Here is a 13,206-nt window from a genome sequence, read left to right on the forward strand (position 1 = left end):
GCCCATAGTCAGGATCAAACCGAGGATCTTGGGCGTTGTAAGGCAGCAACTCTACCGTTGTGCTGTTGTGCGGTCCTAACACAGCAGCATTGTTTTCCAGACATTTTCTACATACTGAATGAAGAAGTTAATGATAATCTCACCATTGACAGCCATCCTTAGTTAATCGTTTAACAACCAAACTGAAACAAATTCAATAATTAAGCAGCAGCAACTTTCCCTCAACTTGTGGCTTCATTGCTTAGAAAATATGTTTCAAAAAGGTGCAAAGAATGTAACTGGAAGTACGACTATAAGACTGTTCGATGTCGAAGTGGAACGAACCATGAAACGCGCTGCCAGTGGAGGTAATTGAGGCAGGTAGTTAGTTTAGTTTAGTTTTGTTTAGTTTAGATGATTATTGCCACATGTACCGAGGTGCAATGAAAAGTTTGTTAGTATGTTATCCAGTCGAAGAAAAGACTAAACATGATGACAATCAAGTTGTCCACAGTACAGGAGAAGGATAAAGGGTACATAATTTAGTGCAAAATTTTAACATTAAAGTCCGATAAACTCTGATTAAAGATAGTTCAAAGTCTGAAGAAGGGTCTCGACCCGAAACGTCACCCATTCCTTCTCTCCTGAGATGCTGCCTGACCTGCTGAGTTACTCCAGCATTTTGTGAATAAATACCTTTGATTTGTACCAGCATCTGCAGTTATTTTCTTATATTATATAAAGATAGTTCAAAGGTCTCCAATGAGGTAGATAGGAGTTCTGGACCACACTCTGGCTGATGAGAGGTCAGTTCAGTTGTCTGATAACAGCTGGGAAGAAACTGCCCCTGAATCTGGAGGTGCGCAGTTCCAAACTTCTGCACCTCCTGCCCGATGGGAGAGAGGAGAAGAGGGAGCGACTGGGGTGAGACTGGTTCGGGATAACAGCATTTCAAGGACATGTGAGCAGGTACATGGTTAGAAAGGTTTTCGAGGGATGATAGCCAAATAAGCTCAAATGGGACTACCATAGATGGGGCATCTTAGTTGGCACGGATAAGCTGGCAAGGGGTTGTTTCATGCTCTATGACTCTATGACTCTATGGTGCAATGACATTCCTTTTGTGAGAAATAATGAAAAATAAGAGAAAAAAGAATTACCCAATTACCCAATCCTTTCAATGATTGGAATTCCAATGAAGAAAAACCATGAATTGTTCAGTAAAATGAATCATTGAGATAATAGGAGATAACTTACTGCTTCGTTGACTGGAACCTACAGTTTTTTTAACAACAATGGGCGTTTCCAAATAGATTTTACTGACGTAATTAATTTAGATTTCCTAAACTAAAAGGCATCATTCCGATTAAGTTTGTTTACTAATCATACTTGGCTTTTTGGCAAGAAAAGCAATAAAGGACTTGACATTATGTTAAGTTAAATTTTATATCGGACTCACACCATGATTTAATTAAGCACTGCATAAATCTTGTAACACACAAACCACCAATACCAAAGGCCATGAAAAACTTAATGATTCATGTAAATTTACTTCCATACTAAACTGTAGCTGTTCGAGGTATTCACAATCAAACACAAAACAAACTGGTGATTAAAAATATAGTTAAACTTATGCAACCAGTAAAGTGAGAATTTGTATTAATTGTAGCGTATATTCACTACAATCTTTTCGCAAGATCTGAACCCGATTAAATGGAAAATCCGAGACAAGTTAATTCCAAAATAGTCAAGATTGGAGAGACTTTGTAGACCCTTGGACTATCTTTGATCGGACGTTATTGGACTTTATCTTGCACTAAATGTTATCCATGTAATTCCCCTTTTTCATGTGTCTGTACACTGTGAATGGCTCGATTGTAATCGTGTATCGTCTTTCCGCTGACCGGTTAGCACGCAACAAAAGCTTTTCACTGTACCTCGGTACACGTGACAATAAACTAATTTAAACTAAACCGAGAATGAAACGGATGTGAGAATGAAAGAGGCTGCCTACTCCTTGGAAAATAAAATGTTAATTTGAGTGCAAGTACAAAGGAATCTTGGAATAGGATTCATAAATCATTAAATAGTAACAGCGCAGATAAACAAAGCAATAAAAAGTGAGGAAAGAGGACAGGGTTTCATTTTCAGTGGAATAGGATCCAAAAGTGGGCGCGGTACATTAAACGTTTATGAAACCGTGGTTCCACAATTTGTTGGGCTTCGACTTTTGCTAAAATTTGTCTTCGTCAAATACTTCTGAAAGTTTGCCTAAATAACGTCCATTCTCATATCCGGTATTTAAGCCAGATTTCAAAATAATTGAGGTCATGTTCACCTGGTACAAGTGGTCCTTTGTCCTTGCTCCCTCAGACCCAGCTGGGAAAAATGTTGGTCAGTTGCCTTGTCATAAATTATATGCTTATTAATTACATACTCTTGGACCATTGTTATTAGGTCTGCTCTACACAATGCAAAAAGGACTGTAATATATGTGCTAGAAGAAGTCTGAAGAAGGGTCTCGACCCACCCATTCCTTCTCTCCAGAGGTGCTGCCTGTCCCGCTGAGTTACTCCAACATTTTGGGTCTATCTTCGATTTAAACCAGCATCTGCAGTTCTTTCCTACACATTTTGTCTGCTGGAAGAAGTCATTGAATCATAGTTGTACATTGCGGAAACAAGCCCTACGGCCCAACTTGCCCTTGCCGAGCAACATGTCCCATCTACACTGGTCCCACCTGCCTGCATTTGGCCCATAGAAACATAGAAAATAGATGCAGGAGTAGGCCATTCAGCCCTTCGAGCCAGCACCGCCATTCAATATGATCATGGCCATATCCTTCCAAACCTACCCTATTCATGTACCTGTCCAAACATCTGTTAACTATTGTGATCTAAGGCACTGGTGGGTAAGGCAAGGCAGCGCCTTTACCACCTCAGACAGTTGAGGAAATTCAGAGTCTCTCTGAGGATCCTTCAGTGCTTCTACTCTGGGGCTGTAGAAAGCATCTTGTCCGGAAACATCTCAATCTGGTTTGGGAACAGCTCTGCCCAGTACAGGAAGGCCCTGCAGAGAGTAGTGCGTTCGGCTGAACGCACCATGGGAACTACACTCGCCCCCCTGCAGGACCTATACATCAGGAGGTGCAGATCCAGAGTCAGCAACATTATGGGGGACCCCTACCACCCCAGCAACGGACTGTTCCAGCTGCTATGGTCAGGCAAACGCCTCCGCTGTCACGCTGTGAAAACAGAGGATGAAACGGAGTTTCTTCCCACAGGCCATCAGGACTGTTAACTCTCATATCACCAGGGACTAATTTAATTTACTGTATTAATTTATTTTTTGTGTTAAATTTTTTTTTCCTATTCTGTTTTGTAGTTTAGCACAATCCGCAGGCGTTGCCACTTTCATTTCACTGCACATCTTGTATATGTGTGTGACTTGATCGTACCTGCCTCAACTATCTTCCCCTCGCAGCTCATTCCATATACCCACCACCCTTTCTGTATAAAAGTTGCCCCTCAGTTTCATAGTAATTTTTTTTCCCCACTCACCTTAATCCTATATCTTCTGGTTCTTGATCCCCAATCTGGGTAAAATACTCTGTGCCTCTAGCCTATCTATTCCCCTCATGATCTTATACACCTCCATAAGATCAACCCTCATCTTCTTGCGCTCCAAGGAATAATGTCCCAGCCTGCCCAACCTCTCCCTATCTATGCCTTTCAAAGTGTAAAACACTCTGAAGGATACAACAAGAATTGAAAGAGAACAACTCTCAGGAAAGATAGAAAAGGTTGGGATTCTTTATAAACAAGGCCGAAACATGACCGGATAAAAGTTATTTAAACTTTGTGAAGGAGTTCAGTGGAATGGAAGCAGGAAATATTTTTGTTCTCATTTTACACAATCCATTATTTAGGAAGGAATGAAAGGGTGTACTGAGGAGGTAGGATGAAGTAAGTTCATTTCATAAGTGATAGAAGCAGAATTAGGCCATTTGGCCCATCAAGTCTACTCCGCCTTTCAATCATGGCTGATCTATCTCTCCTTCCTAATCTCATTCTCCTGCCTTCTCCCCACAACCGCTGACACCTGTAGAGAGAAGATGAATGTGGAGTCTAATTTCATGGCACTGACTGAACTGTTTCTGTATTAAATCTATATAATTCTATCTAATTCAAGAAACAATGGGCAAATGGACAGACACATTTATGGTAAAGCATATAATACAAATGGGATTCCAGGAACCACAGCAGTGGACTTACACAAAATTAGATATGACTTGGACACAAGATAAAGTGAACTTCAATTTTTTTCTAGGGCTCGGAAAGGCATAGCATGAATCATCAGTAAAGAATTAGGTTTATGAATTGAGAGCACAGAAAAAAATGTGATCATATTATCTATCAATCCTAGACTATAGTAATATCAAAAAAGACTCCCAACTCTTGCAAAATTATTATTATATAAATTGGATTAATTACAGTAAATAAAATGTGAGTGAGCAATTTTTGTGCTGGATTAACAAGGGAATATAACAAAAAGCAGGATAGGACATGAGTCCTCATACTTACCTAGGGTACTATTTAGACTAAGACATGTAGGAAAGAACTACAGATGGTGGTTTAAAAAGGTAGACACAAAATGCTGGAGTAACTCAGTGGGACAGGCAGCATCTCCGGAGAGAAGGAATGGGTGACGTTTCGTGTCGAGACTCTTCTTCAGACTGTGACGTTAGACTTTAGAGATACAGAGCAGAAGCAGAACCTTCAGCCCATCTGCTTCGCACACGTCCACCTTTGGACAATTTCCAATTCTACTGAAGCCAATTAACCTACCAACAAACCGGTACATCTTTGGAGTGTACAAGGAAACCAGGATACCCGGAGAACACCCACACGGTCACAGGGAGAACATACAAACTCCATACAGACAGCACCCGTAGTCAGGATCGAACCCCGGTCTCTGGCGCTGTAAGGCAGCTACTATACCGCTGCGCCACCATGCTGCCTCAAGCCTCAAGGTACTTGTAAGGATAATCACAGGACTTGTACAAGACACTGTTAGGTTGACTTCCACCATTTGGGTAATTGACAAATTAACATGTTAAAATTAAAGCTGAGAGAGCTGCTGCCTCACAGCACCAGAGACCTGGTTTCGATCCTGACCTCTGGTGCTGTCTATGTGGAGTCTGCACGTTCTCTCTGTGACAACGTGGGTTTCGTCCGGGTGCACCAGTTTCCTCCCCATCCCAAAGACGTGCGGGTTTGGAGGTTAAATTGCTGCTGTAAACCATCCCCAGTGTGTAGGGAGTTGGATGAGAAAGTGGGATAACATAGAACTAGTGTGAACGGGTGATAATGGCCGGTGTGGACCTGGTCGATCAGAGGGCCTGTTTCCATGCTGTATATTTCAATAATTTTGAAACGTAAAATTAAGCTGCAAATCTGTATAAAATAATTTTGATGCTTGTGCTGTGACATTATTTTGGTAAATTAAGAACAATGGCAGAAGACTCACTATAACAATTGTGAGCATCTTTTCCGGATTGTTCTCAAACTGAGGGTGGCATAGCAGTAGCGTTGCTGCCTTACAGCGCCAGAGACCCAGGTTCGATCCTGACTAAGGGGGCTTATCTGTACGGAGTCTGTACGTTCTCCCCGTGACCTGCGTTGGTCTTCTCCGAGATCCTCAGTTTCCTCCCATGCTCCAAAAATGTACAGGTTTGGTAGGTTGATTAGCTTGGTATAAATGTATAAATATAAAATTGTCCTTAGTGTGTGTAGGGTAGTGTTAATGTGTGGGGATCGCTGGTCGATGTGGACTCTGTGGGCCGAAGGCCCTGTTTCCACGCTGTATCTCTAAACTAAACTAAATTACGTTTTAGACAATAGACAATAGACAATAGGTTTAGGAAGAGGCCATTCGGCCCTTCGAGGCAGCACCGCCATTCAATGTGATCATGGCTGATCATTCTCAATCAGTACCCCGTTCCTGCCTTCTCCCCATACCCCCTGACTCCGCTATCCTTAAGAGCTCTATCTAGCTTTCTCTTGAATGCATTCAGAGAATTGGCCTCCACTGCCTTCTGAGGCAGAGAATTCCATAGATTCACAACTCTCTGACTGAAAACGTTTTTCCTCATCTCAGTTCTAAATGGCCTACCCCTTATTCTTAAACTGTGGCCCCTGGTTCTGGAGTCCCCCAACATTGGGAACATGTTTCCAACCTCTAACGTGTCCAACCCCTTAATAATCTTATACGTTTCGATAAGATCCCCTCTCATCCTTCTAAATTCCAGTGTATACAAGCCTAGTCGCTCCAGTCTTTCAACATATGACAGTCCCGCCATTCCGGGAATTAAGAAGGGATATCTGTTTAATGGAAAGCTGCACGTGCATTTATACAAACAGTACATGTGCTGAAACAGGAATTAAAATTGACCTATGCTTGGTGAAACAATTAATGACAAGCACTTTGACAATGCTAATTATCACGATACAAACATTCTGACAATCCCTTTGCTACAATCAAATGATCCAACAATTAGTTTCAGATGAGCAGAAATTTCCTCTGATTAAATACCTAGAAAACTGAAGCCCTTGTTTTTCCTGGATCGGGCTCTGGCCTTTGCTACCATCTGCCCGGCAACTATCAACAGTGCTGCAACTTGGAGATCAATCCAAGCTATCCTTCAAGTCTGGCATTATCCATGTGTAATCATTCTACTATTGGCTCTAGCTTCACCTCTTACGCCATTCTCCCCTTAGACCTCCCTACTTCTCTTTCCTCCCTTGACACAACTCAAAAACAACTTCATGCGGCACGGTGGCGCAGCGGTAGAGCGGCTGCCTCACAGCGCCAGAGACCCGGGTTCCATCCTGACCTCGGCTGCTGCCAGTGCAGAGGTTGCATGTTCTCCCTGTGGCGCAGCGTCCTGACCAGAAACATCACCCATCCTTTTTCACCGGAGATGCTGCCTGACCCGCTGAGTTACTCCGGCACTTTGTGTATATAAACCAGCATTTGTTTCTACCTCCTGTGTCCACGTGGGTTTCCTCTGGGTGCTCTGGTTTCCTTCCACTTACCAAAGATATGCAGGGTGTAGGTTAATTGGCTTCTGCAAATTGTCCCTAGAGTGCAGGATGTGAAAGTGTGATAACATTGAACTAGTGTGAATAGTCGGCGTGGACTCAGTGGGCGTTTGCTCGCTGTATCGCTAAACTCTAAACTTTTTTCTCTGAACCCTTGGCCATTTGTTCTAAAGACATTCCAGCAATATGCGTTTGATCATTTTACAACATTAAGGTTGACATATCCCTGCAAACCATTGTTACAATTGCATTGCATTCAGCTATAAGCACAGGCCCATACGACATAATGAGCTCTTCCCACCACTCACTGCTTATTCTTGTAAAGATTCATGTGTTTACATTTGTAGTTTAATGAACTGACTAACTTACATCTCACAATTCTACAAAATGAACGGTGCCAACGATTTAACAGTTAAACTACTGAGGCGAGGAGGAAAACAAACTTTGACATATTAGGTTTTTTTCTTCAGTACTGTATTCATTCAGCTTTCAACCTTGGACCTTGTTATTTGTGTATCTAAAGTTCAAGATTATGCAAGTCAAAAATAATAAAAGAGCCAAAGAAACAAAAACATTTTAGTTTAGTTTAGTTTAGTTTCGAGATACAGCGCGAAAACGGGCACCTAGGCCCACAGTCCGCGCCGACCAGCAAACCCCACACATTAACACTATACTACACACACGGGACAATTTACACTAACACAGAACCAAACCTGCGCGTCTTTGGAGTGTGGGAGAAACTGAAGATCTCGGAAAAAACCCACGCAAGTCACAGAGAGAACGTACAAATTCCGTACAGACAGCACCCGTAGTCGGGATCGAACCCGGGTCTCCGGCGCTGTGAGGCAGCAACTCTACCGCTGCGCCACCGTGCCGCTCACAGATCATGCGGAGAATGGATACGACCCATGGCACAAGAGGTTTTTTGTTGTGAATAGTTACTCTTTTAAAAAAAAAACTCAATTGGGACCCTTACCGATAGCAGTTGTTGTCAAATTTGTTATAACTGGCAAATGCAATTATAACACCAAAGCCAGCTCCAAGGGAATAAAAGATCTGCGTTGCTGCATCGATCCAGACCTACGGAAACAGAGGGAACACAATTATTCATTAGGCAGAGATAGCACTTCATAAAAATATCCTTTAGTTGGTTCATATGCATGATGCAGAATGGCAATCAGAGTCATCATCAATTGCTCAACTGTAGTGGTGGGTAGCTGCCTTTGAGAGCCTCTGGAATCATAGAGTCATAGAATCATACAGTGCAGAAATAGGCCCTTCAGCCCAACTTGCCCGCACCGACCAACATGTCCACAGATTCACCACCCTCTGGCTAAAGAAATTCCTCCTCATCTCCTACATAAAGGTACGTCATTTTATTTTGCCCTCTGGTTCTAGACTCTCCATTAGTGGAAACATCCTCTCCATATCCACTATATATCTAGGCCTTTTTATTAGCTTACAAACCCACACGTACCTATAGAAAGGAGATGAGGATGGATTTCTTTAGTCAGAGGGTGGTGAATCTGTGGAATTCATTGCCACACACGGCTGTGGAGGCCATCAATGGATACTTGTTAGGGGGAGACTGGCAGATTCTTGATTAGTACGGCTGTCAGGGGTTATGGGAAGAAGGCAGGAGAATGGAGTTAAGAAAAAAAGATAGATCAGCCATGATTGAATTGCTGCCTTACAGTGAATGCAGTGCCGGAGACCTGGGTTCGATCCCGACTACGGGCGCTGTCTGTACTGAGTTTGTACGTTCTCCCCGTGACCTGCGTGGGTTTTCTCCGAGATCTTCGGTTTCCTCCCACACTCCAAAGACACACAGGTTTGTAGGTAAATTGGCTTGGTAAATGTAAAAATTGTCCCAAGTGGGTATAGGATAATGTTAGTGTGCGGGGATCGCTGGTCGGCGCAGACTTGGTGGACCGAAGGGCCTGTTTCTGTGCTGTTTCTCTACACTAAACTAAACGAAAAGAAACGCAACGAAACAAAACGAAACGAAACAAAACTAAACTAAACTAGAGCTCTTAAGGATAGCTTAGTCAGGGGGTATGGGGAGAAGGCAGGAACGGGGTACTGATGGAGAATGATCAGCCATGATCACACTGAATGGTGGTGCTGGCTCGAAGGGCCGAATGGCCTACTCCTGCACCTATTGTCTATTGTCTATTGTCTAAACTAAACTAAACTAAACTTAACTAAACTAAACTAAAGTGTTTAAATTAACAGCATCTTGTATGAAAGGCCAGAAAATGGCATCTTTTTTGTTGTTTAATTAATCAGACAGCCCGGTTTTTGTTTAAAACCTGCACACTCTGTAATGCTGGGCACACCTAAGCAGTGGATTAAGTTTTCAGGCAGAGTGCATCAACAGTACACGTTACAAAGACCAGATGTTTAAGAGCTGCTACATAACAAAATGTTGTTTTATTCCCTCTTCCCTTTCACCGAAGTATCACTGATGCAGCCAGCACCCTTCAGTTATGACATTGCCCAGATGATTTATGTCCTCGTTACACTGCCAAGAAGCAAACTATCAAACAAAAACAATCACAGCCAACCTCGGGGTCCCCTCCGACAGAGCAAACTCTGGGTCATCGTACCAGGGCCAGGATTATTGGTGCCTTCTGCCCATGTCAGGGTGAGAATTGTACTGCAGGACGGAGCCACTGTAAACAGTTGGGGCAGTGCCGAAGTTCATTACGCCAAAAGTGAGTGAAAAAAATCAACACAGATCCAGTTTAAAGAAGGGTCTCGACCCGAAACGTCACCCATTCCTTCTCTGCAGAGATGCTGCCTGACCTGCTGAGTTACTCCAGCATTTTGTGTCTATCTACAGATTCAACAAAGTCAATGGTGCAGAGGGTAGAGCTGCCCCCTCACGGCGCCTGAGACCCGGGTTCGACCCCAAATGCTTCCAAGATGGCGCCCAACACAGGCGACAATTTGCGTGCTAGTCACAGAAGCAGATCTACAATCACTTATTACAATCGCTCCACACTCTTAAATCTGTATTCCTACAGCAACATTTCTTGCTTTAACTATATCGGACTTTGCTGACTTTACCTTACACTAAACGTTATTCCCTTATCATATGTCTGTCCACTGTAAATGGCTTGATTGTAATCTTGTATTGCCTTGCTGCTGGCTGGTTAGCACGCACCAAAAAAGCTTTTCACTGTACCTCGTTACACGTGACAATAAACGAAACTAAACTAAACTAAACTTCGGCTGTTGTCCGCGCGGAGTTTGCATGATCCCCATGTGACTGTGTGGACTTCCTTCAGGTGCTCCGGTTTCTTCCCACAACCCAAAGACGTTCATAAGCTCATAAGTTATAGGAGCAGAATTAGAACATTTGGCCCATCCATCCTGGCATTCAATCATGGCTGATCTATCTTTCTTTCTTAACCCTATTCTCCTGCCTTCTCCCCATAACCCCTGACATTCGTACTAATCAAGAATCTGCCAATCTTCCCCTAACATTGTGGATGTGGAGAGGATGTTTCCACTAGTGGAGAGTCTAGAACCAGAGGGCAAAATAAAATGACGTGCCTTTATGTAGGAGATGAGGAGGAATTTCTTTAGCCAGAGGGCGCTGAATCTGTGGAATTTATTGCCACAGACAATGGCTGTGGAGGCCAAGTCAGTGGGTATGTTTAAGGTGGAGATTGACAGATACTTGATTAGCAAGGGTGTCAAGGGTTATGAGAAGAAGGCAGGAGAATGGGGTTGAGAGGGAAGGATAGATCAGCCATGATGGAATTGTAGAGTAGACTCAATGGGCCGAAAGGCCAACTTCTCCTCCTATGACTTATGAACTTATGAGGTGGAAAGTCTACCTTTCTCTGATCTTTTCCATCAAACTGCGGCAGATTTTAACGATCAAAATCCCTGACAAGTACTGAAATAGATTGCAGCGGCCCTGAATGTCTACCACAACCAACTCCTCCCAATGTTGTTTGGTGCAAGCTAGCACGCTGGCTTTGCAAGTGATGGTGTGAATACTCCGGTATTGCCCTCTGTAGGTTGCTCCTAAAGCAATAAATGTGGCCACTCGGAGACACAAGGAACAGCAGATGCTGGAATACAATACAAAAATGCTGGATTTACTCAGCGGCTCAGGCAGCATCTCTGGAGGACGTGGTAGGTGACATTTTGGGTCAACACCCTTCTTTGGACTCAGATATTGCGAGCAACATTGGCCACCATATATGAGGAAGAATGTGCTGGCTCTGGAGAGGGTCCAGAGGAAGTTTACAAGATGATCCCAGGAATGAGTAGTTTAACCTATGATGAGCGTTTGTTGGCACTGGGCCTGTACTCGCTGGAGCTTTGAAGAATGAGGGTGGGACCTCGTTGAAACCTACAGTATAGACAAAGGCTTGGATACTGTAGATGTGGAGAGGATGGTTCCACTAGTGGGAGAGTCAAGGACTAGAGGGCATAGCCTCAGAATTAAAGGATGTTCTGATAGGAAGCAGATGAGGAGAAATTTCGTTAGTCAAATGGTGGTGAATCTGTGGAATTCTTTGCCTCAGAAGGCTGTGGAGGCCAAGTCAATTTTTAAGGCAGAGATAGATAGATTCTTGGTTGGTGCGGATGTCAGAGGTTTGGGGGAGAGGGCAGGTGAATGGGGTTAGGAGGGAAAGATAGATCAGCCATGATTAAATGGTGGAGTAGACTTGATGAGCCGAATGGCCTAATTCTACTCCTATTCCTTATGACCTTATAATAATAGCTTAGATGCTGGTTGGGCCTGAAGTAGGAGGCCTGGAAATGGAGCTGTAGCCAAGTGGCACAAGATAAATGTGAGGTTATCCACTTTGGTGGCAAGAACAGGAAAGCAAACTATTACCTGAATGGTGGCCGATTAGGAGAAGGGGAGATGCAACGAGACCTGGGTGTCGTGGTACACCAGTCATTGAAAGTAGGCATGCAGGTGCAGCAGGCAGTGAAGAAAGCGAATGGTATGTTGGCATTCATAGCGAGGGGATTTGAATATAGGAGCAGGGAGGTTCTGCTGCAGCTGTACAGGGCATTGGTGAGACCACACCTGGAGTATTGTGTGCAGTTTTGGTCTCCTAATCTGAGGAAAGACATTCTTGCCATAGAGGGAGTACAGAGAAGGTTCACCAGATTGATCCCTGGGATGGCAGGACTTTCATATGAAGAAAGACTGGATAGACTCGGCTTGTACTCGCTGGAATTTAGAAGATTGAGGGGGGATCTTATAGAAACTTACAAAATTCTTAAGGGATTGGACAGGCTAGATGCAGGAAGATTGTTCCCGATGTTGGGGAAGTCCAGAACAAGGGGTCACAGTTTAAGGATAAGGGGCAAGTCTTTTAGGACCGAGATGAGAAAGTTTTTTTCACACAGAGAGTGGTGAATCTGTGGAATTCTCTGCCACAGAAGGTAGTTGAGGCCAGTTCATTGGCTATATTTAAGAGGGAGTTAGATGTGGCCCTTGTGGCTAAAGGGATCAGGGGGTATGGAGAGAAGGCAGGTACGGGATACTGAGTTGGATAATCAGCCATGATCATATTGAATGTCGGTGCAGGCTCGAAGGGCCGAATGGCCTACTCCTGCACCTATTTTCTATGTTTATATGATAGCGGCGTGGGCAAGGTCTGAGGAAACATACGTGGCTGAGGTAGTGGGTCTGGGTCAGAACATGGTCGTAGAGCTGGAGGGCAGCAGCCGTCACAGAGTGGGAGGTGTGAGTGAGATAGAGTCTCACAGAACCCTCGTCAGAGAGAGGAGGAGAACCTCTTCAAAGTAGGTAGGAAGGAACTGCAGACGCTGGTTTAAACCGAAGATAGACACAAACGCTGGAGTAACTCAACGGTTCAGGCGGCATCTCTGGAGAAAAGGCATGGGCGACATTTTGGGTCTTCATATTGAGAGTCAGAGGAAAGGGAAGTAAGAGAGATAGATGGTGATATAGAGAGATATCTTTCATGTATTTGTTCTATATCCCACTATACCACCATCTATGTGTCTTGGTTTCCCTTTCCCCTGGTTCTCAGCCTGAAGAAGGTTCTCGGTGGAGCAAGTAAAATGGAGACTGAATGAACTACAGATGCTGGAACCTTGCATGGAACACAAAGTGCTG

The 13,206-nt window shown here is 43.7% G+C and overlaps 1 protein-coding gene across 2 annotated transcripts in view; it reads right to left on the reverse strand.

The window, feature by feature from the left end:
• slc6a2 (solute carrier family 6 member 2) overlaps positions 1 to 13,206 on the reverse strand; it is a 110,813-nt gene that overhangs the window by 30,210 nt on the left and 67,397 nt on the right. For both annotated transcript variants that reach the window (XM_078400373.1, XM_078400372.1), the window contains exon 7: positions 8,059 to 8,162. In XM_078400373.1, coding sequence (XP_078256499.1) covers positions 8,059 to 8,162 — 104 coding nt within the window. The remainder of the gene's footprint in view (positions 1 to 8,058; positions 8,163 to 13,206) is intronic.

Source organism: Rhinoraja longicauda, chromosome 6 (genome assembly GCF_053455715.1).
Source record: "Rhinoraja longicauda isolate Sanriku21f chromosome 6, sRhiLon1.1, whole genome shotgun sequence".
Lineage (NCBI taxonomy): Eukaryota > Metazoa > Chordata > Chondrichthyes > Rajiformes > Arhynchobatidae > Rhinoraja > Rhinoraja longicauda.